General features: G+C 44.1%; 1 protein-coding gene across 1 annotated transcript in view; it reads left to right on the top strand.

The window, feature by feature from the left end:
• The first annotated feature begins 330 nt into the window (after positions 1-330).
• PPP2R5A (protein phosphatase 2 regulatory subunit B'alpha) overlaps positions 331-22,637 on the top strand; it is a 98,993-nt gene continuing 76,686 nt past the window's right edge. Inside the window, exon 1 of the mRNA XM_061625266.1 lies at positions 331-1,477. Within this exon, the coding sequence (XP_061481250.1) occupies positions 1,324-1,477 (154 nt within the window). The 5' untranslated portion in view covers positions 331-1,323. The remainder of the gene's footprint in view (positions 1,478-22,637) is intronic.

Below are 22,637 nucleotides of genomic sequence, written 5' to 3'. Positions count from 1 at the left end.
TTTTCTGGAAAGCCGCAACCTGAGCACTTCTCCACACACAAAACTCCTGCTCTCAAACACTTCTCCAACTCCGAATTGGCTGCCCGCTCATCCCACCTCCGCTACTCCACATCCAATCGCCGCCTCCTCACGACACCCCGCCCATGACCCTCTCGCGTTGGGCAACTCTGGTGACACCCCCCTGGTCTGGCTCCCGTTGTCCCTCCCACTTAAGGCAATTCAGCTATGGCCTACGTCTTCCTGATTGGCTGCTTTTCTCCTGTCAGTTACCCTTCAGCCAAGCTCCTCCAACGGTTGTTCCAACCGTCTCTTTCTCTCCCCCACCTTCCCCACTTCTGGCCCCGCCCCTCTCTCCAGAGTCGGAACTGTGCCGTTCTGGCAGCTCTCTCGCTCGCTCGCAGCAAGTTGCGCGCTGCATCTCGAGAGGAAAGATTCACCCTCCCTTCCTCCACCCCGCTGTTACGTTGCGCTCGCGGACGAGGCTTGGCGAAAGAGGAAGCGGTGTCGGAGGAGAAGGAGGAGAGGCGGGGGGGGCGCTGGCGTGACAAGATGTTGGCGGAAGAAGCGCGGGGGGCTCCCGACGGTGGCTGAGGAGGCTGTACAGCCCGGCCTCTCAGCCCCCGCTGCTGTTGCTCTTGTTTCTCAAGTCTCGGATAAACCCCAGCTAATGACAGCGAGCGCCTGGCAGGGCGGCCCAGGCGACAGCGAGCCTGGCTGAGGGGAATAACAGCAGACCGCACGCCGCCGCTAAAGTTTGCTGCTCGCGGGCGGGCGGCGAGAAGACCCTTGTGGCGGAGGAAGAATAAAAAGTTTTTTCCCCGCTTTCTATTTTTCTTCCTTTTTTTGGTGGCACGGCTGACTGGGAACTTGGACGCGGGAGAACTCAGCTGGGCGGGTTGCTGTGGGCCGCCCTCTTCATTCATCCCTAATTTGTGGTTTCCACCCCCCTTACTTGGAAAATATTGGATTAAGAGTCTCCCTCCTTTATTTGGACCTCCCATTTTCCTTGGGGTCTTCAAGTGCGTTTCCCCCTTTCTCAGGGTGGACGGATTAACCCCTCCTTCCTCGGAGTGTTGGATAAATACCCCTTCCCCATTCGGAAGCCCCCGCATTCTTGAAGGTGTTTGGATTCTTGCCCATTTCTCGGATTTGGAAGCGCCCCTCCTTCCTTGAGGCATTGGATTATAAGTGTCTTCCTCCTTTCTGGTTGGGGGGGGGTCTTAGATGAGGAGTGCGCCCGCTGGCCGTCGCTTGTTCTGCCTTTCCTCCCCGGCGTGATTATATGCTTCAAGAGAGAGGCGACTCCCTCCTCCTTGCCCAGCCATGTCTGCGACAGCTATCTCCGCCGCGGAGAAAGTGGATGGATTCACGCGGAGGTCGGTACGCAAGGCTCAGAAGCAGAAGCGATCGCAGGGCTCCTCGCAGTTCCGTACCCAAAGCAGCCCCGTGGAGCTTTTCCCGTTGCCCCATCTCAAAGGTAAAATTTACTTAGGGAGGAACCGAGCAAGCCGCAGCTCACTTTGCCTCGGGCTACAGGTGCTGCTGTTACTCCTGCTGCTGCGGGAACAGCTTTCTTCGGCCTCTTGTTTCCTACGTACTGGTGCTTCCTTCTGCTTGCTCTCTAAATTTCATATTAGCCCGTTTCATTGTCCTCTACTACTCCATATTAAGAGGCTAGTTCCAAAACTTTCTCATTATTAAAAATCCCACTATTATTCTTCCTTTTTCCTGTGAAATAGTGCCACAGGTTTGTATTTGAACAGTTGGTCGGGCAGGTCGCTTGGATTAACTACTTTCTTGCGTTTTGAAGATCTTGCACTTTTCATTATGTGGCTTCTTCCCCGAGCCACAGGGATGTAATGTTTGTTAGCCCTGCTTTAAAGAGCCTGTTTTTTTAAAAAATTGTGTGATAGTTATATTTATAGGTAGTGTTGGGGAGAATTTAGGATCCCTGGTCCTATGCTGTCTGGGGGCACCATGCTTTTATGGCATAAATAAAGTCTGCAAAAGAAACTTGGTTAGAAGCTAGGCCTTCATAGTCTTAATCTGTTCTTTTTTCCATTCTGCTCTGTGGGTTTTGTGCCATCTCCTGCCTGGTTCTTCCAGGGTCTGTTCTGTTAATTCACATTGATGTAAAAAGCACCCTTCCCTTTAAAGCTGTAGTACTCTGTTATATTTTTTTCCAGAATTAGGGAGTGCTCACATGATCAGTTAGGCTCCCAGAACCCCATAGTACTATTTACCAAGTATGCATTCCTGTGAATTTCTTTAACCCTTTTATGGGCTCATGGCTTGTCAGGCTGTTGTATGACAAACCAAACTTCCATATACCTATAGCCTGAATCTGTAGTTCCAGCTGTAAATTTCAGCATACAGTCTAAATGAACAAGTTTTCATTGTGTTTGTAGTCAGAGAAATGAAAACACGAAATGGAGATTAAGTAGCAAATCGTATGCACTTGCCTTGTGATAATGAGACACTTTATGGGACTGAGCTCTTAAAATATTAAGATGTTACAGTCCTTGAGCCGCAAAAATTTGATATGTGAAACTAATGTAAACACTATTTACTTGCACTTAGAAGATTATTTTCTAATTGCAAGAGTTTATATGCTGTTGGAGGTCGCTGATTCATAGGGTCACCATAAGTCATAGTCGACTTGAAGGCAAATAACAACAAGCATAACTTTACTGTATTCTTGTAGTTGTGCACACAATCCTGAATTCTGAAACTTATTTATATAATGGTAATAAGTTATTTTTGATACCAAGCATCTGAGGGCTGCTGCATTTGTTTACATATTCTTACATCGAGGTGTCATCTCATCTGTAGGAAATTGCCTGTTTCCTGTGCATAGGTTGTAACACATGATAGTTGAAAACATGCAGAAATTTACATATACTTGTGAAAGGATCCCATAGCCAAATACAGCATTTTGGTGCCTATATACACAGTGATCTGTGTGCATGTGGTTGCCGTGTATTATGTACATACTAGTCACTTTCATGAAGACATTTGGCATCATGAATTTTACATGACGCAATGCACATAAAGTATGCAACAGATGCTTACATGTTTGCAGGGCTGCCTTCCAAGATCTGGGAAAGAGTCAACATGGTAAAAACCGAGTTCTTTTGATTTGGTAATAGCAACTGTAGGAAACCTAGAATTCAGTAGGACATCAGTTTAAATTTTTACCAACTGCTGCTTTTTTGGAGTAGTCTTGGAATTCTTACATACAACTGAACACTTGTTTTTTGCTGTTCAAAGAAAGGTTTTCCTTCTGTGAATAAAAGCAGGGAGAGAACAGAAATGTAGTAACTTGTTTTAAGAGGGGGGAGAATTAACATAGAATCATAAAATGGTAGAGCTGGAAGGGGCCTGTAAGGCCGTGGAGTCCAACCCCCTGCTCAATGCAGGAATCCAAATGAAAGCATTCCCGACAGATGGCTGTCCAGCTGCCTCTTGAATGCCTCCAATGTCGGAGAGCCCACTACCTGCCTGGGTAATTGGTTCCATTGTTGTATGGCTCTAACAGTTAGGAAGTTTTTCCTGATGTTCAGTCGAAATCTGGCTTCCTGCAACTTGAGCCCATTATTCTGTGTCCTGCACTGTGGGATGCTCGAGAAGAGATCCCGTCCCTCCTCTGTGTGACAACCTTTCATGTATTTGAAGAGTACTATCATATCTCCCCTCAGTCTTCTCTTCTCCAGGCTAAACATGCCCAGTTCTTTCAGTCTCTCCTCATAGGGCTTTGTTTCCAGTCCCCTGATCATCCTTGTTGCCCTCCTTTGAACCTGTTCCAGTTTGTCTGCATCCTTCTTGAAGTGCAGAGACCAGAACTGGATGCAGTATTCAAGATGAGGCCCACCCCTGCTGTAAAAGTTTAAGTGCTCAGGTGGTGCTATCTTAAATCTTTTCTTGTAATTGAGTTAGAAGCCCTTAGAAGGCACAAGACCATCCCTGGAGTCTCCCCTTGAGCTTTCTCTGTCTAATTCAGGGATGCGGAACCTGTGGCTCCCCAGATGTTGCTGGACCAGAACTCCCATCAGCTCCAGCCAACATTGCCAATGCTCAGGGATGATGGGTATTATAGTTCCACAACATTTGGAGGATCAGAGGTTCTCCATCCCAGGTCTACATTTTCTATCATCTGGAGTATATGTTTTTGGAGGGGGAAGAGGAAGGAGAGTGAAAATTTAGGAGGAGGATGGGTCTAGCAGAGAGAATAAGGGGCTGTATTCAATGCTAGTTCTACTCAGAGTAGACCCATTGAAGTTAATTGATATGACTGACAGGTTCATTCACATTAATGGGTCAACTCTGAGTAGGAATTAGTTGAATACAACGCAAAGACACTAGGGTTATCACCATTATCTGCATATGCTGTATGCTCATCCAGGCAGGCACTGGAACCTCAGTTGGGGCTTTCTACCAGGTGGAAGCATTTCTATGATACACTTTCTCCTAATGAATTAGCAATTACTGGGAGGTAGAAATACCTGCAAATTGGCCCTCAATTTATATAATGTATCATCAGCATACATTATATTATTTATACATATTATTTATTTAGTTGCCAGATCTGGGAGTCGGATCCATGCATGATTCAGCACATGATTTCATAGTGGAACTGAGTAACCAGAACCCAGAACCAAAATTGGCTCTAAGAATCCAATTTTTATACCTTTCTGGATAAAGCCTAAAAGGAAAGGCAAAACTGATTGGATAAGAGAGGTGTCATTCCTCAATTTCCACACCTAGTAGAGTGACATGGTCGGTATGATGGGATTTTCTTTTGTGGAGACAGGTGGTGGTATTCATTCTTCAGCTAGCTTGATTAGATCTAGATTTAAACAATGGGCTCATCTTCTGAGGGCCAAACTCTTGCAATTATGCTTTGGATTGCATTGATTGGATTGCCAAAGATCATGTCCTGTACATATGTAACATCACCTCCTTGAGTGACCAACTTAACTCCTGCTACTTTGTCCATCAGGTCTCAAGCAGCCTCCTAGCAAGTGAACCAAACTGAAGCCATTTTAAAAAATAATGTCAGCACTGGTGGGGTGGAGTGTCTCCCAGATTTATGTTAGTAGTCAGCCTGTCAACAGGAAGGAGAGTGCATGCTAAATCTAATGTATATCCAGGCTTTTATTTCATATGTGAAGAAACGCTTGCTCTAATGAATAATTATGTTAAATCATTGTACAAGTTCATAAAAGCTCTTATGAGTACTTTTGAGTACTTTGGCTGTTCTCCATTTAGTCTGAAATGAAATTTAACAGCATTCTTTAGATTAATATTTTCAGGCTGATCTTTAATGTATAATGTTTTATTTGCCAAGTCTCCAGTAACCCACGCTTACGGTAACCCAGGGGTCTCCCAACTGTGGTCCATGCACTTCGTGTAGGTGGTTTGGAGCATATTCATGTTTTTATTTAACTAAATTTGTATTATTTTCTTTGGTTTCTTATTTTATTGGATTACATTTTGAATTCTATGAATGCAAATTGTGATATATTGTAAAATACAATATAAAAAAGTAAAAGAAGCAATAAAAATACAGTTTAAGATTATATAGCGTCTAGCAAAGTTGCTACAACAGGCAGAAAAATCATTAAGTAGTCTGCCAAAACAATCAGCGATTTTCATGTGGTCTATGGGGAAAAATGTTTGGGAACCACTCCTGGTAAGATATATCCATATTCCCAAAAAGGAAGTGAAAGAAAGTAAGGTTGAATGCTCAGTTTTCCTCAAATTGGCAGTTGCAAGTGTCCTTCCTCCTTTGGCGATTGTTTGTCTCTTTTCTGAATACCCATCACAAAGAGCCACCTAGTTGTCTGTTATCTGTGGGAAAGGAGGTTCTGCACAACCCCCACCTTCCCCCAAGTTATCTGCAGTTCACCAAGAATTCAGAGAGAAGAGGACTCTTCCTTTAGACTTTTACTGAAGTAGCAAGGTGCTGGTTGCACTTTCTACAAAAACCCAGCAATAGGGAGAAAAAATGTCTTGCCTCCATTTTCTGCACATGCCATAGGACTCAGAGTGGTTGATGGTGGTTGCAAGTAGTAGCTGGCAGCTAAGCCAAACAACATCTGAACATTTCTAGATCTTGTGTCATTGTTGTCTTCCCTTTTGTCATTTGCCGGAAGTATGTGCTGCTATAGCTAGTAACATTAGGTCGTGGTACTTAAAATGTGTCACAGTTAAACTCTTGTTGGGCATCTTGTACAACCTATTTAAGGAGTATAAAACCTTGTATAAATTATTATCAGTTTTCTTTCTCTGTAAACTAAAGGTTTGAGGGAGAATAAGAGATAGTCTTAAATATGCTGTTTCTGTACTGAGTGTTTAGATAGAATAGGTTATAAATCACATTGGACAAAGGATTACAGATGAGGTAGAGAAAATGGCAACTAAGGTGTAGTCACAAGACCATTGTCTTTGAAAAAAGAATGATCTTGATCAGAAATGCATGGGAAAGTCGCATATGCAACAGAGATTATCCCTTATTTTGCTAACGCATGGGTTATGTGCCACAGTGCACAAGTACTTTAACAGGACTGCACAACATATGACCCTCTTAGCAGTCAAGCAAGTGCTTTATAACTTCTCCAGTTTTTGTGCTTCTGGGCAAATGGCAAGACTAGGAAATTTATGAAGTCTCTACGGTTAGCTGCGGGAAAAGGAGTACCAGTGATACTCACATGGTCAAATTTGCACTGCTGTATGTGGGCACTATGGGCTGGCAAAACTGGAAAAAGAACCGCTTTGTGTATGCATGTTACAGGGCTTACTGTATTGAGGCTATTATGTTTCCATTTACAGCATCGGTTTAGGCTTATGATTTAGACTTTCCAATGGTACTGTTATTTTTGTTTCTTGTTTGATTCCTATAGAACAAGGGTGGGGGGAACCTTTGGCCCTCCAGCTGTTGTTGGACTGTAACTCCCATCAGCCTTGACTATTGGCCCTGCTGGTTGGGGCTGATGGCAGGTGTAGTTCAACAGCATCTGGAAGGCCAAAGGTTCCCCACCCCTGCTATAGAATATAACAATGTTTCTCAAACCGTGTTCCATGGAACCCTGGGTTTCCACGAAGCAATCCAAGGGGTTCTGTGAAGAAAAAGGTTAATGGCAGACAAGCGTGCACAATATGTGATTTCCATTAAGCTGCAGCCATGGAAATTAAATGCACTACTCAAGCAATTGTCTTGGGAATCCCTTCCCCTTCTTTCCTTGCCTTGCCATTGCTTTCCAGTGGTTAAATTAGTAGCAGCTGGTGGGCACTGTGGGGCAGCGTAGCCTTGCTTACCTGTCTTTCCAGCTGTTGCTGCCAGTTACTCAGAGGGGGTTGGGTTGAGGCAGTGTGGAGCTTGGTTCATTGTGGGTGCAGCAGTGGAGCCAATCTGATGCTCCCTGCTGCCATGTCCTTCCCCCTTGGTAACAGACAGTGACATACAGCGTTGGGAAGCCAGGGTTGTACTGGGTTAAATCTGCTGTTCAGGCACTTGCCATGGGAATCCCTTATCCGCCTCTTAGCACCTTCCTTTGAGCTGCAGCCTGGCAGCAAGGGTTAAATAGGTTGCTCCTGTAAAGCTGACTAGAGATAAGAACTCTCTCTCTCTGATAAGAGCCTAATCCTTAAGGATGACAAATAAACAAAGGCTGCTCCCATTAGAGGAGGTTAGGAGATTGCAGAGTTTTTAAAAATCTCAAAGTTGCTGCTTTTAAAATTTGCCACTCTGGCTCGCTGTCCCAATAAACAACTCCCCCCCCAATAAATAATTTTAAAAGATTTTACTGCAAGCATTCTATGAAAGGTTTGTTTAAAGTGAAGGGTTCTACCACTGCAAAAGGTTTGGAGAACAACTGGTGTATAAAATCAAGAAAACATGTTGCTCATCGAATTTATCTGAGAGATGTGCTTTTTCCATTGATAGATGAGTTGGTAGGGTGACATTAGGCAGTTTCAAGGGAAGGTGTTCTGATGCCTTATTGGCCTCCTCCCATGCATATTTGTATCTTGTTGCAGATAGTGAGAGTAGACAGCATTTGTGCTACAGGTATAACAACCAGTGTTGTCTCAGATGTTTATATATTGAATTGCCAAACTTAGTTGTTATCATAAATAATGGCCAAATGGCAACTTCTGAAGGTCCAAAATCTATCCATTACAAAATATGCACTCTTTTGGTTACGCTTTAAGAATTTAGGTTCCAAAAGATGCTTGGTACAAAATAATTAATAGCTTTGAGAAATAGTAGGATCATCTCTCTTCTTTTGAGAGCATAACTTTCACTGTAAATGAAAGGGCCTGAGGGGCCCTTTTGGGAGGTGTGTGTGTGTGTGTGCGCACATGCTTGGGAGTACCTGTGCATGTGCTTGGGAATGTCTTGTGTGTGTGTGTGTGTTTGGGAGTCCCTCTGTGTAGATGTATGTGATTGGGAGTCCCTGGCTGGTGATCAGAGCGGGGTGGGGGTAGAGCCCTCCTAGTAATAATAATTTTTAAATATTCTAAACCATAGTACTGTACAAGAAATGATGCCCTTAATCATCTATCTAGAATATGAATGTCTTCACACAGCATATAATGGAATATGATACCACAGGATCTAGTGATGGCCACTAACTTGGAAAGCTTTAGATCAACAAATTAATGGAGGATAAGGCCATTAATGGCTATATTTGTCTCCAGTATCAGAGACAATATGCCTCTGAATATTTGTTGCTGGGGAACATGAATGAGAAAAGGCTATTGCCTTTACGTTCTGCTTGTGGGATTCCCATAAGCATCTGATTGGGCAGTGTGGGAACAGGATGCTGAAGCAGCTGGACCTTTGGACTGATCCAGCAAGGCTATTCTCACGTGTTAATAGTAGAAGAATAACTTGGGTCCATATTAGAGATGTAAGTTCCTGTGTAAGTAATTACTCTCATAGGTATGAGTTGTTAATTTCTATTTTTCTGGCTACATGATTAAGGGTAGATTTCAGTGTAAGTAAACATTCATTAGATTGGATACCATAAAGAAGTCACAAAGTATTGCACCCCGCGGTAAAACTGTAATTAGCGTGAAAGTATTCAAATGTTTAACTTTGGAAATGGAAAAGATTTCCAAATAACATTAAATCTTCTTGTTTCCAAAAGAGATGGACTCCTGTGGAAATGTGTGCCTTTTATAATGAAGGAATGAACTATGCCAAGGAATTTTGAGGTTTGACAGAAGTTATTGAGGCCCTTTTTTCCAATTTAAAAACTAAGTATCCAAATATGGGATTCAAGAATTTGTGTGACAGAAGTGTTCTCTACTTCCTCTACTCTCAAGGGAGATAATTCTGATGTAATTGAAAAGCAGTTGTTTTAACCATGAAACTCACTGGGTGACCTTGAGCAAGTCACTGCCTCTCAGCCACCTCTGAGTACAGTACCGCTTACTGTGAAAACCCTATTCATAGGGACGTCATAAGTCAGAATCGACTTGAAGGCAGTCTATTTTTCATTTTGTTTTAACCGTAATTTTACAGTGGCCAAACTTTGCAAAAATCCTCTGTAAATCCATCTGGACTAGATTAGCCTTAACTTGTAGAATGACATTAAATTAAATTACAGTGTAACATAGTTAATTAGTGGGTGTCTCATGGTTTCTTACAATGAGATACTGTGACCTCTTTTGCACATCATGGCAAGCCACACCATGGCTTACTATGACTATTCGAATGGGCATGCTCTTAGAGAAGAGCTTTCAGCTGCCTTTTTTTTACTCCCTTGCTGATAACTAAAATACTGTCTCACCCCTTACATATGTAAATAATCACTACATTCTGCTGGAGAGGACCTCTCAGATAATTACTTATCATGAAGTGTAAGATGTAACAGGACCTTTATTGTGTGCTGTGTGTCTAGTCTTTTCGGCATCTGTTTGAAGACCTTCCTTTTTCATGAAGCTGCTTAAGTGGAATTTTTTATCCTAGCCTGGATAGGTATTGGATTTGAAATTTGTTTTTAATATGAAATTGTTTTATACATTTTTATTGTTAAATAACTGAGATCTTTTACAGGAAATGATTCATAAATGGAAATAAATAAAAGTTGGAAGTTGATTGATTTCAGTTGAGCTTCAATCTAGATACTAGTCTTCTTACATAGTGTTCCATTCGGCATCTGAGGTTCTGTTCCATGTTGACTGAAGTATAGTTTGTGTTCATACGGACCAGGGCCTTTCAGCTGTGGCTTTTTACAGCTTTGTAGGAAGTCCTCATAGCCACAGTGCTAAGTGTTTTAGGTGCATGACAAATGCTTGGTATTTTAGAGAAGAATTTGGAATTCATTCCTGTTTTTGTATGCATTTTGCTCTTTTAGTTGCTGCAGTGGGTCTATGCCCCTCTTTTATCTGATTGTTGGCTGCTTTTTATTTTGATGGGCTTTGTCTCTGCTTCCTGCTGTTTTGTTTCCATAATGGTTGGTTATTATGTCGATTGCTTTTAATATTAGCCTCTTGATTTCTTTGAAAGAAAAGGTAGCATATAAATTCTTAAATAATTTTAGAAATGAGGATGAAGAACAATGTGTTTAATATGTAGACTTTTTAAGTATTTCAGTTTTATTAAAACTGTTCTCACATAGCAGTACAGAGTTTCTATGTCTTCTAAACAAAAATACTATTCTTAGTTTAAGTTCTTGAAGAAGTGACCTCCTTAGAACACTTGATTTTTTAAAAAATAAGTTTTCATGAGCAGTAATTGCTAAATATAGTGTCCATTGACAGTCTTCACATGCAGAACCTTTCTATTTTAATCTTCAGCATCTTTGTGCCAGCTTAGTATTAAATTTCTTTTTCCATGTTTATTGCATTCAAGTCGAGTCAGATTCTAGCTGTACAGGTGTTAAATTGAATAAACCTTTTTATTTGAATAAGATGAAAATTAATTATTGCTCAAGACTAACCGACTTTATCTAGTGTGAGGCCTATTAATTTGTATTATTTATTATCTGCCTTTCATACCTTGAAACCTAGGAAGAAAAATAATCAAATTGATTGGCTATAAAACCCTATGCTAGAGAGGATTGGAAAGGCTGAGCCTACTAATTAACAGCAATCACATTTCATGTTATAGAATCCTCTGACTGGCTAAAACAATGCTTCTGACATTTGCAATACATGTTCAGAAAGCTCCTGTTCCATCCTCTCCAAAAATGGAGTTCTAAGCTCCATCAACTTAAATGTGGTTAACTTTGTGGAAGTGCAGTCTTGTGCAATATAAACAATATCTTCTCTGAAACACTCTCTACAAAATACCTAATGCTGTTGGTTGCAGTTCCATACATTCAGTATTGTACAATGCTGTGACAGTGTGAAGTGGGAATGGTGTGAGCACCGCAGAGTACAAGGAAAAGTAACTATTCGCCATGGTATACCTACAAATGGGAAGAAGTGGAGAAGGCACCACTCTTGTAATGTTCTCATGGGCAAGCATTATAGAAGTAGGTGCATGTATGTCCTTTCTTGGGCTATGTCTGCCTGCACTTGAATTTCTGTATCCCAATCCTCTAGGCTGAGCTAATGCATACTAAGCTTTTTGAAACTGAAATAACTACGTATGAGAATGTGACCTTGGATTGATCAATAATTTAGGATTTTTAGGAGAGAGGTCCCACTTGGGAGATATTAAACACTGGCAAAGAGGAAAGGTACTTGTGCTGTCCCATAAGAGAGAATTTGAAATCCATAGTAAGATGATATCTTTTTTAGGCCAATCAAAATGTTTTCAGAACCCACTCTATTCCTGTGAAGGTAAAATGGGTTTTAATTACTGTATTTTAAATTTGTGTAATATGCTCTGGGACTGACTGGTGAAGGGTGAGCAATAAATTTAATAATAATAATAAATACAGTGAACAAGCTCCAGAGCTCTGCTTCAGGCTGGATGTTGAGCTAGGTTGGTGGGGAAGGGAAGAGAGAATTAAATACTGGCTTGGAGTTAAAGCAATAAAGTCTGCATTGGTCTCAGTCTTAAGATGTTGTGTGGGGGTAGGTAGCAAACTCTAGGAGATTATGCTCTCCTAGGCAGCAGGGCTGTGGAGTCGGAGTCAGAAGCAATTTTGGTTGGAGTTGGAGTCGGTAGAAATGTACTGACTCCAACTCCAGCTTCAAAATAAAATTAATAATTTAATTTTTTTGTTTTAATGTATTTTAAGGTCTTTTTACGATGTCTTAAAGTGTTTTTAGTGTTTCTGTTTGCCACCCTGGGCTCCTGTTGGGAGGAAGGGCGGGATATAAATCAAATAATAAAATAAATAAATAAATAATATACATTTGCCATTTATGAAGGAGTTGGAGTCGGACAGTAGAAAAATAGAGGAGTCAGAGTCGAAGGTTTGATGTACCGACTCCACAGCCCTGCTAGGCAGGCCAGGCGCCAGTGGGCAGCCAGGTTGGGCCCTGGCTGAGGATCCCCTTTAGGGTGGGAGGGTGAAGCTCCCATTCGGCAGTCCGTGGCAGCATTGGGTTGCAGGACTCAGTGACCCAGTGGTGCTGCAGATCGCAAAGCAGGAGCTCCAAAAGACCTCACTCCCCAATACAGGTGGTGGTGCAGGACATAAATAAGCCCGCCTGCCCTACCAACCTGTCAGTTGGCGCAAGTATCAGCTCATATCTGCCATCACCCAAGATGGTGGTAGGGGCATCAAACCCTTAGGGATGTCCCTGCCACCATCTTTGGTGATGGCAGGTGCACACAGTGCATGGAGCATGCACCCTGACACAACAGATACGTGTGTGTGTGTGGGGGTGACAGGCTTATGGCACTGTGGGCCCAGGGCAGAGTGATGCTCAAGGGCCCAGTCACGCCTGGTGCCAGCCCTGCTGCTAGGTGTTGTGCAACTTTCAGGTTACACCTAAGAATGCTAGGATGAAGAGAGATACAAGGGTTAATTCCCATTTTAGAAAATATAAAATCCAGCAGTTCTTTAAATCAGACTTAGGCAAAACACACAGGACAAAGAGGCCCCATGGGCTGGCAGTTCCCCACTCCTGTTACAAAGCCTTAGAAGGCCTGGGGTACCTGAAAGATCATCTTCTCTTGCCCTCAGTTAATCAACCAAGGTCCTGCTCTGGGTGGCTCCACCCTTTGAGGTTAAATGGATTTCTCATGGTGCCATTGTGGAATGTCCTCTCCAGGCAATTTGCAGGGAACCTATTTTTGTCATTTTTTAGGTGCCAGGTGAAAACTGTCTTATTTTCCCAATATTTAATCTGTATCTGCTGTGTTCATTGCTGCAACGCTCATGCTGCTTGTTTCTTAAATGTGATTCAATTTTAATTAATAAATTTTATTCTACTTGGAAGGTAATGCAGAAATATAGGGATATATATTTCTTTAACAAGAAATGGGAGAGTTAGACAGAATGGCAGCTCCTTGTTGTTGCTATTAATGATATGTTAAATAATTATCATGAAAGGAAGTGGACTGCTTTCAAGTTGATCCAGTCTTGTGGTGACCCCATGAATAGGGTTTTCATGGTAAGCAGTATTCAGAGGGGGTTTCCCATTGCCTTCCTCTGAGGCTGAGAGGCAGTGACTGGCCCAGGGTCACCCAGTGAGCTTCGTGGCGGTGTGGGGATTCAAACCCTGGCCTCCCAGGTCATAGTCCAACACACTAACCACTACGACACACTGGCTCTCTGAATAATTATCATAGTCATAATTTTATTTATGAAGCTTCTAATATGTGCTCGGAATTGTACAGAAGTAAAAAACCCCAGATCCTTGAACTTGTCACTGAAAACGTCAAGAGACAAATGTCAGGAAGCCGAAGTAGGTATGAAATTGTAAAGCAAGCACTTCTCATTTCAGTGTGTTTTGAAAAACTGTGAATAGAATAATTGTTGAAATCTATTAGGTGAGGACTTTTAAACTTGCCTTCTTATGCATGGACACACCGGGTGTTAAGATTCTTGTTTACTAGGTAACAGGAAACTATATGATTTTGTGTGCTATCTTTTTTACAATGATAACTTTCAGAAGTTAGGTCTTGCTGCTCGCTCCTTTGGGTTGCTGTCCCTCGAGACAGCTGAAGTCCCTGGTAAGTGCTGCAAGGACTGGGATCCCCTGCCTGACCCTGGTAACAGAGAGAGGCTGCAATCAATCTTGCAGCCTCTTGCATCAGCTGCTGGCTGGGGGCATAAAAGCCCAGCTGCCCTTGGGTGGTGGGTCTGCTGTCGGCGGGGTTGCCACTAAAGGGGCGACACCAAAGGGCATTGCCCCTTGGGGAGTCCTGAGGGTGAGGGCGCTACCCCCTTCTATTACCTTTTCTTTTTCTTTTTAATTTGTTTCTTGTTAAACTAATCTAGAGGAGATTGGTGGTGGGGAGGGTGTGTGTAGTTCCTGCACAGGGTGAGAGCCTGTGCAATGAACTGAATGATAGGAGAAAGTCGCCAGATGCCTTCAGAGTGAGAGTCTGTAACTGGCAGAAGGCTGGCCCTCTCTGGGTTTGAGACAGGAGCGGGAGTAGATGGGCCCCGTGTGAAAAAGTTTGAATGGGTATGACTGTTCCCAATTCTTGCAGAGGCCTACTGGAATAATTTGCTCCCACAGGTTTTGTTGGTGGGCTTGTGTTGGGTCCATAATAGGTGTTTAGGAGGAGTCTTAGTACGGAGGAATATGGGTGATGCCACCCCAATTTCAATGATCACGGGTAGAGGGAAATATACCCATGGGGATGTGGTGAATTACCATAGAAGACGAGGGCAAGGCTATCTGCGCCTTGTTCCTTGCTGCCACTCCTCTCATGGATGGGTTCCTCGTTGCTCATCTGCCGTGCCCACCGGCCTGTGTGTGGTGTTGTTTAATGCCAGATTGGTACACAATAAGACCACTGTCATCCATGATTTGATGGTGGGTGAAGGTGCCGATTTGGTGTGCATTACTGAGACCTGGGTGTGTGAGCTCGGAGGAGTTGATCTGACCCAGCTTTGCCCATCTGGATGCTCGGTGCAACACCAGCACAGGGTGCAGGGATGGGGGGGAGGAGTTGCTGTGGTCTACAGAACTTCCATCTCTGTCACCAGGAAACCACTCTGTCTTGGAGCTGGTTGTGAGGGCCTGCACCTGGTGTCAGGCCGAGGAGACAGTAAACTAGGGTTGCTGCTGGTGTACCATCCACCCTGCTGCCTGGCAGCTTCTCTGACTGAGCTGGCAGAGGCCATCTCGGCTGTGGTGTTGGAGGAGTCCAGAACAATAGTGCTGGGCGATTTCAGTGTCCATGCAGAGGCTGCCTCTAGTGTTCCGGCTCGGAACTTCATGGCCTCCATAACGACCATGGGGCTGTCTCAAGTTGTCAGTGGCCCAATACATAGGGCAGGGCACACCCTCGACTTGGTTTTTGCTCCAGATGAAGGGGTGGATGTCACCCCATTGTCATGGTCAGATCACTTCTTGGTGAAGTTTAGACTTATGGCTCCGATCCTTCCCTGCAGGGGTGATGGACAGATTAAGATAATCCGCCCCTGGAAACTAATGGAATCCACTGGATTCCTGAATGCCCTGGAGGAGTTCCCAGTAGATAGAGCAGATGACCCTTTTGAAGCCCTTGTCAAGCTGTGGAACAGCGGGGTGTGTCAGGCTCTTGACACGGTTGCCCCCGAGTGCCCTCTCCAGCATTGTGGAGCCTGGTTTGCACCTTGGTACACCAGTGAGCTAAGGGCAATGAAACAGGCTGGACGACGGCTAGAGCGCAAGTGGGAAAAACATGCTGTGAGGCTGATCAGGCACGAGTAAAATGTCATAACCGTGCCTACTGTGTGGTGCTGAGGGCGGCAAAGAAGGCCCACTTCTCTGCCTCCATCGCATCCTCAAGTAGACGTCCAGTGGAGCTTTTCCGTATTGTCAGGGGTCTGTTGACATCAGCTCTAGGAAATGGAGTTTTAGACCCTTTGGAGCCCACTATAAATTGTTTGCAAGGCACTTTGAGGGTAAAGTTGCTCACCTCCGTAGCAGTCTTGATGCCCCATCCACATCTACTGTAGTCTTCAATGAGGTGTCCAGTGCAACGTCTGCGACAACTTCTTGGGAATTGTTTCAATTGATGCAGCCTGATAACGTGGACAAGGTGCTTGCGATGATGTGGCCAGCAACATGTTCTCTCGACCCTTGCGCTTCTTGGCTTATTAAAGCTTGCTGAGGGGGTTTGACTGAGTGGATCCAGTCAATGCATCATTGTGGGAGGCAGTGGTTTCAGACACCTTGAAAGAGGCAGTGACCCGACCACTCCTGAAAAAGCCCACCCTGGACCTATTGGTTTGTGACAACTACCAACCGCTTGCAAATACCCCCTTTTTAGGGAAGGTGATTGAGAGGGTTGTGGCTCAGCAATTGTAGGTAGTCTTGGATGAAACAGATTATCTTGACCCATTCCAGTGTGGGTTCAGGCCTGGTTATGGGACTGAATCGGCCTTGTTTGCTCTGATGGACCTTTATTGGGAGAAGGACAGGGGGAGTGCGACCCTGTTATTCTTACTTGATCTCTCAATGGCTTTTGATACCATTGACCATGATATCTTTCTGGGCCGACTTGGTGAGATGGGTATTGGAGGCACTGTTTTACAGTGGTTCCAATCCTATCTCTAAGGTTGTTTTCAGAGAACAGCATTGAGTGATTGTCTTTTGGGCCCCTGGCAGTTGTGCTATGGGTTGCAGCAGGGTACCATCTTGTCCCCAGTGCTGTTTAACATCTATATGAAGCCCTTGAGAGTGGTCATCAGGAGCTTTGGGGCGAGGTGTCAGCAGTATGCTGATGATACCCAGCTCTATTTCTCTGTAACATCTGAATCGGGAGAGGCTGTGCAAGCTGCCGCTGCTTGGACTCGGTGGTGGGCTGGATGAGGGCCAATAAACTGAGCCTGTATCCTAGCAAGACGGAGGCACTGTGGGTTGGTGGTTCTAGTTTTGGTGTAAAAAGCCCTATACTGCTTGGGCCCACCCATGTAGCCGGTCATGCACTCGACCTTGTGTTTGTCTCGGGAGAGGAGGGGAGTGATCTGAAAATTGGGGGTACATCCATCACCCCCTTGTCATGGTCAGACCACTACTTGGTGAGGATGGACTTTTCGGTGCCACAAACCCTCCATGGGGGTGGAGGACCTATTAAGATGGTCCGCCCCAGGCGTCTGATGGATCCTGATGGATCCTGATGGATTCCTGAATGCGCTTGGGGACTCTCTGGAGCATGCACACAGCCACTCGGCTGAGACCCTGGTGGAGGGGTGGAATGCCGCAATCGCCGGGGCATTAGACCGGGTGGCTCCGAAACGCCCTCTCCCCCTGAATAGAGCTCAGACGGCACCGTGGTTCACCCCACGGTTGCGAATTCTGAGGCGGGAGGTGAGACGGCTAGAGCACTGGTGGCGGAAATCTCGCTCTGACGACGATTGGACACATGTTAGAGCGGCTGCGGCAGCCTATCATGTGGCAATAAGGGCAGCAAAAAAAGATTTTTATGCTGCCTCTATTGCATCTGCAGAGTGCTGTCCCAGGAGACTGTTCCAAGTGGTCTGGAGCCTGGTCGGTCCAGTTGCTCCGGAACCAATGGAACATGCTAAGGCTTCCTGTGACGAGTTTGCTAAACACTTTGCGGAGAAAATTGATCGTATTGAGAGTGCTATTCCGTGCACTGTGGACACAGTGAGCGAGCCAGAGTTGACCAGTGGTGCTCTGGTGGTGTGGGATCGGTTCCAGCTTCTTCCATCTGATGAAGTGGACAAGGTGCTTTCAACCTTAAAGCCAACCACTTGCTTACTCAATCCTTGCCCATCGTGGCTCATTATGAGCTGCAAAGATAGACTGGGTGAGGGGATCAAGATGGTGGTAAATACATCTCTTGAAGAGGGAGTAATGCCATCAGCGCTCAAGGAGGCAGTAATAAAACCAATCTTAAAGAAGCCCTCCTTGGATCCCCAAGATCTGAACAACTTTAGCCCAGTCTCAAATTTGCCATTCTTAGGCAAGGCGGTTGAGCGGGTGGTGGCAAAGCAGTTGCAAGCGCACTTGGAGGAAGCGGATTATCTGGATCCATTTCAATCGGGCTTCAGGCCTGGACATGGGACTGAAACAGCCTTGGTCGCCTTGGTAGATGATATGAGGAGGGCGTGGGATAGGGGCGAATGCACCTTCCTTGTCCTCCTTGATCTCTCAGCGGCTTTCGATATCGTTGACCACGTTATCCTCCTGGACCGCCTGAAGAGGTTAGGCATGGGGGGCACTGTATTGCAGTGGTTCCATTCCTTCCTCTCTGGTAGGTACCAAAGAGTGGCATTGGAGGATGAGGTCTCGGATCCTTGGCCTCTCACTTGTGGGTGCCACAGGGTTCCATCCTCTCCCCGATGCTGTTCAACATCTATATAAAGCCGCTGGGGGCAATCATCAGGAGATTTGGGCTGCAATGTCATCAGTATGTGGATGACACGCAGCTCTATCTCTCATTTAAATCTTCACCGAGGTTGGCTGTAGAAACCCTGTCCAAGTGCCTGGAGTCGGTGAGTGGCTGGATGGGAAGGAATAAGCTGAAGCTGAACCCTGACAAAACCGAGGTACTGTTTGTGGGAGATGTGGACCTGGTGCTCAGTGGGGTACGATTGCCCCTGAAAGACCAGGTCCGCAGCCTGGGGATCATTCTTGACTCCCAGCTGTCCATGGAGGCTCAAGTCTCGGCTGTGAGCCGGGCGGCGCTGTATCAACTCCATCTGATATGGAGGCTGCGCCCCTACCTTCCCAACCATCTGCTCCCACCGGTGGTACATGCCCTGGTCACCTCTCGCCTAGACTACTGTAATGCGCTCTACGTGGGGTTACCCTTGAAAACGGTCCGGAAGCTGCAACTGGTACAGAATGCGGCGGCTCGTCTGATTAAAGGCAGCCGCCGGCAAGATCACATCACTCCAGTGCTGAAGGAGTTGCACTGGCTACCGGTTGTTTACCGGGCCCAATTCAAGGTGTTGGTTTTGACCTTTAAAACCCTACACGGTTTTAGCCCAGTCTATCTAAAGGAGCGCCTCCAGCATCGTCAGGGAAGCCGCTCAACAAGATCAGCCTCAGAAGACCTTCTCTCGATCTCACCGGTTAAAACAGCTAGACTGGTGAGGACTAGAGAGAGGGCTTTTTCAATAGTGGCCCCCACCCTGTGGAACTCTCTCCCAAATGATCTCCGCCATGCCCCTTCTATGATGAGCTTCCGCCGGGCCTTGAAGACCTGGCTCTTCAGGCAGGCTTTTGGGGTGGGTTAGGTTTTTACTGTTATGGTTTTAAATTTTAACGTTTTAATGTATTGTTTTTTATCTTGTACGTCGCCCAGAGTGGCTGGACAACCAGCCAGATGGGCGACTAATAAATTTAATAATAAATAATAAATACCTGAAAGACCATCTTATCCTTTATATGCCCAGTCAATTATTGCACTCTGCAGGTGAGGGCCTCCTGCAGATACCATCTTATTAGGAGGTCCATTCCACACAACACAGGAAACAGACCTTTAGCGTAGTAGCACCTATCCTTTGGAATCCCCCTCCTTAAATATTAGACAGGAACCATCTCTGTTATCTTTTCAGTGCCTACTGGACACCTTCCTGTTTCAACAAGCCTTTTAAGTTGAGATGTTATCCCAGTCTGTGTTGGAATTGCTTTTTAATATGTTTTTAAACATTCTTTTTTAAAAATAGATGTTTTTAAAGCTTTTTAAAAAGACTTTTAAAGCTTTTTTAAAAAGATGTTTTGTTTTAATATATTTTAAAGTCTGTTTTTATGTTTTAAAGTGTTTTTGGTGCTTTTGTTTCCTACTGGGAGGAAGGGCAGGATATAAATCAAATAATAAATAAATAAATAAATAAATAAATGGCTGATATCAGCCCTAGAGCAGTCCAACACATGACTGTGATTTTGAGCACACTGTGGTTTACAACACAAAAGCAAAACTTCAACACAAGTTACTTTTCAGCAGCAACAGCAAGGATTTTTTGTTCGTTTATTAAAGGTATATCCCGGCCTTCCTCCTGAAGCAGCCCATTCTGCATTATTACTACAGCCTTCATTAGGCTAAGTTACATATCCCAGTTGCCTTGGCACTCGCATTGCTGCTCCTAATAAAGGCTAGGGTTACCCAAGACACTCACAGGTTTTGTCCAAAAGTATCTTTGAGAATTAAGCAGAGTCAGAAGACTTTGCCTGCATATAAACATTTTCAGATCTAAAAGCGTGTGCCCAGAGGGAGGGAGGAAGTAACCCTACTATGAGTATATAAATATTTTCTTGATCTGGTAAGCAGTAATGGCAACACACACCTAAGAAAGTATAGACAGTGGACATGAATGAATGAATGAATGAATGAATGAATGAAACTTTATTTTTACCCCGCCCTTTTTCCAAACTGGAATTCAGGGCGGCTTACAAATTATTATTATTTATTATTATTATTATTTTATTACACTTTTAAACCGCCCTATAGCAACAGGCTCTCAGGGCGGTGTACAATATGATAAAACCACATTTAAAACCAGCGAATGTGGATAAAACATGTAAATATAAAAACACATTAAAACAGATTAAGACAAAAATAGAACATACAACTAATTAACTATAACATTAAAACTAAACACAAAACCAAAACTAAAACTAAAATTAAAACTAAAATGCCTGGGCAAAGAGGTAGGTCTTTACCTGGCGCCGAAAAGATATCAAAGAAGGCGCCAGGCGTATCTCGTCAGGGAGGGCATTCCATAATTCGGGGGCCACCACCGAGAAGGCCCTAGATCTCGTTGTTGCTCTCCGGGCCTCCTTGTGAGTTGGAACCCGGAGAAGGGCCTTCGACGTCGAGCGCAGCGAACGAGTAGGTTCGTAGTGGGAGAGGCGCTCCATCAGGTATTGCGGTCCGGTGCTGTTAAAAGTACATGTAATTAAAAACATAGAAAAACATACAATTAAAATACAATTAAACTGTGCACAACCTTAAAACCATAAAAGGCACTTAAAAATCTAAAAACAATTTAAAATAATACAGATAATAATGTAAAACAATAAAACAATTCTAAACACCTTCTATCCCAAAGGCCTGTCGGAATAAAAAAGTCTTTACTTGCTGACAGAAGGATGGCAAGGAGGGGGCCATTCGTGCCTCCCTAGGAAGGGAGTTCCAGAACCTAGGAGCAGCCACCAAAAAGGCCCTATCTCATGTCCCCACCAATCATACTTGTGAGGGTGTTGGGACTGAGAGAAGGGCCTCTCCTGAAGATCTCAGGGCCTGGGCAGGCTCGTATAGGGAGATACGGTCTGACAAATAGCCTGGACCTGGGCCGTATAGGGCTTTAAAGGTCAAAACCAGCACTTTGAATTGTGACCGGAAACAAACTGGCAGCCAGTGGAGCTGTTGTAACAAGGGAGTTGTATGGTCCCTGTAACCAGCCCCTGTTAATACTCTGGCTGCAGTTCTTTGTACCAGTTTAAGTTTCCGAACAGTCTTCAAAGGCAGGCCCACGTAGAGCACGTTACAGTAGTCTAAACAGGACGTAACTAAGGCATGCATCACCATAGTCAAATCAGGCATTTCCAGGAACGGACGCAGCTGGCGCACTAGTCTTAAAATGGGCAAAGGCACTCCTGGCCACGGCCAAGACCTGGGCCTCCAAGTTCAGAGCTGAGTCGAGGAGCACACCCAAACTGCGAACCTGTGTCTTCAGGGGGAGTGTAACCCCATCCAGCACAGGCTGAATCCCTATTCCCTGATCTGCCCTTCGACTGATCAGGAGCACCTCTGTCTTGTCTGGATTTAATTTCAATGACATGGCTTTCATGTATGCAGATCAGAGTAACTCAAGCATATCAGCATTATCAAATACCAACCTGATTATGGAAATCAGAAGGGCAGAAAAGCTACTGGAAAACTGAACATTCTTCTTGATGTAGGTGTGTTTTTGCCAAGTTATGCCGTTTGATACCATTATGGCTTCATTGCCAATTAATTTTGCTGACTTTTTTAACATTCGTCTATCTGAAATTTTATTTCTTTCATCTATCTGAAATTTTATTTCTCTCAATGCTTCAGCTCATTTTCAATAGTCACAAAGACCATAAAGGGATATAGCATATCTGAAATGTATGGTAAGTATCTATTATAAGCCTACTTCAAAAAAAGATATTCAGGATATTATTGAGAAGTATTTTAACTGGTTGTCCCCACCTTTCTTCAGAAAAAGTAGGGCAAATGATGAAAAAAATCTGAATATTTCAGTTCCCAAAACTCAACTTATTTATATATTATTTGATTTATATCCCACCCTTCCTCCCAGCAGGAGCCCAGAGCAGCAAACAGAAGCGCTAAAAACACATCAAAATATCATAAAAACAGACCCTAAAATACACCAAAACAAAACAACTTTAAAAACATTTTTTATAAAAAGCTTTTAAAACATCTTTTAAAAAGGGTTAAAAACATACTGTTTTTTTTAAAAAAAAAATATTAAAAAGCACTTCTGACACAGACGCAGACTGGGATAGGTCTCAACTTAAAAGGATTGTCGAAACAGGAAAGTCTTCAAAAGACGCCGAAAAGATAACAGATGATGCCTGCCTAATATTTAAGGGGAGGGAATTCC

Source organism: Rhineura floridana, chromosome 4 (assembly GCF_030035675.1).
Source record: "Rhineura floridana isolate rRhiFlo1 chromosome 4, rRhiFlo1.hap2, whole genome shotgun sequence".
Classification (NCBI taxonomy): Eukaryota; Metazoa; Chordata; class Lepidosauria; order Squamata; family Rhineuridae; genus Rhineura; species Rhineura floridana.
This window is presented reverse-complemented; position numbering and strand designations above follow the sequence as displayed.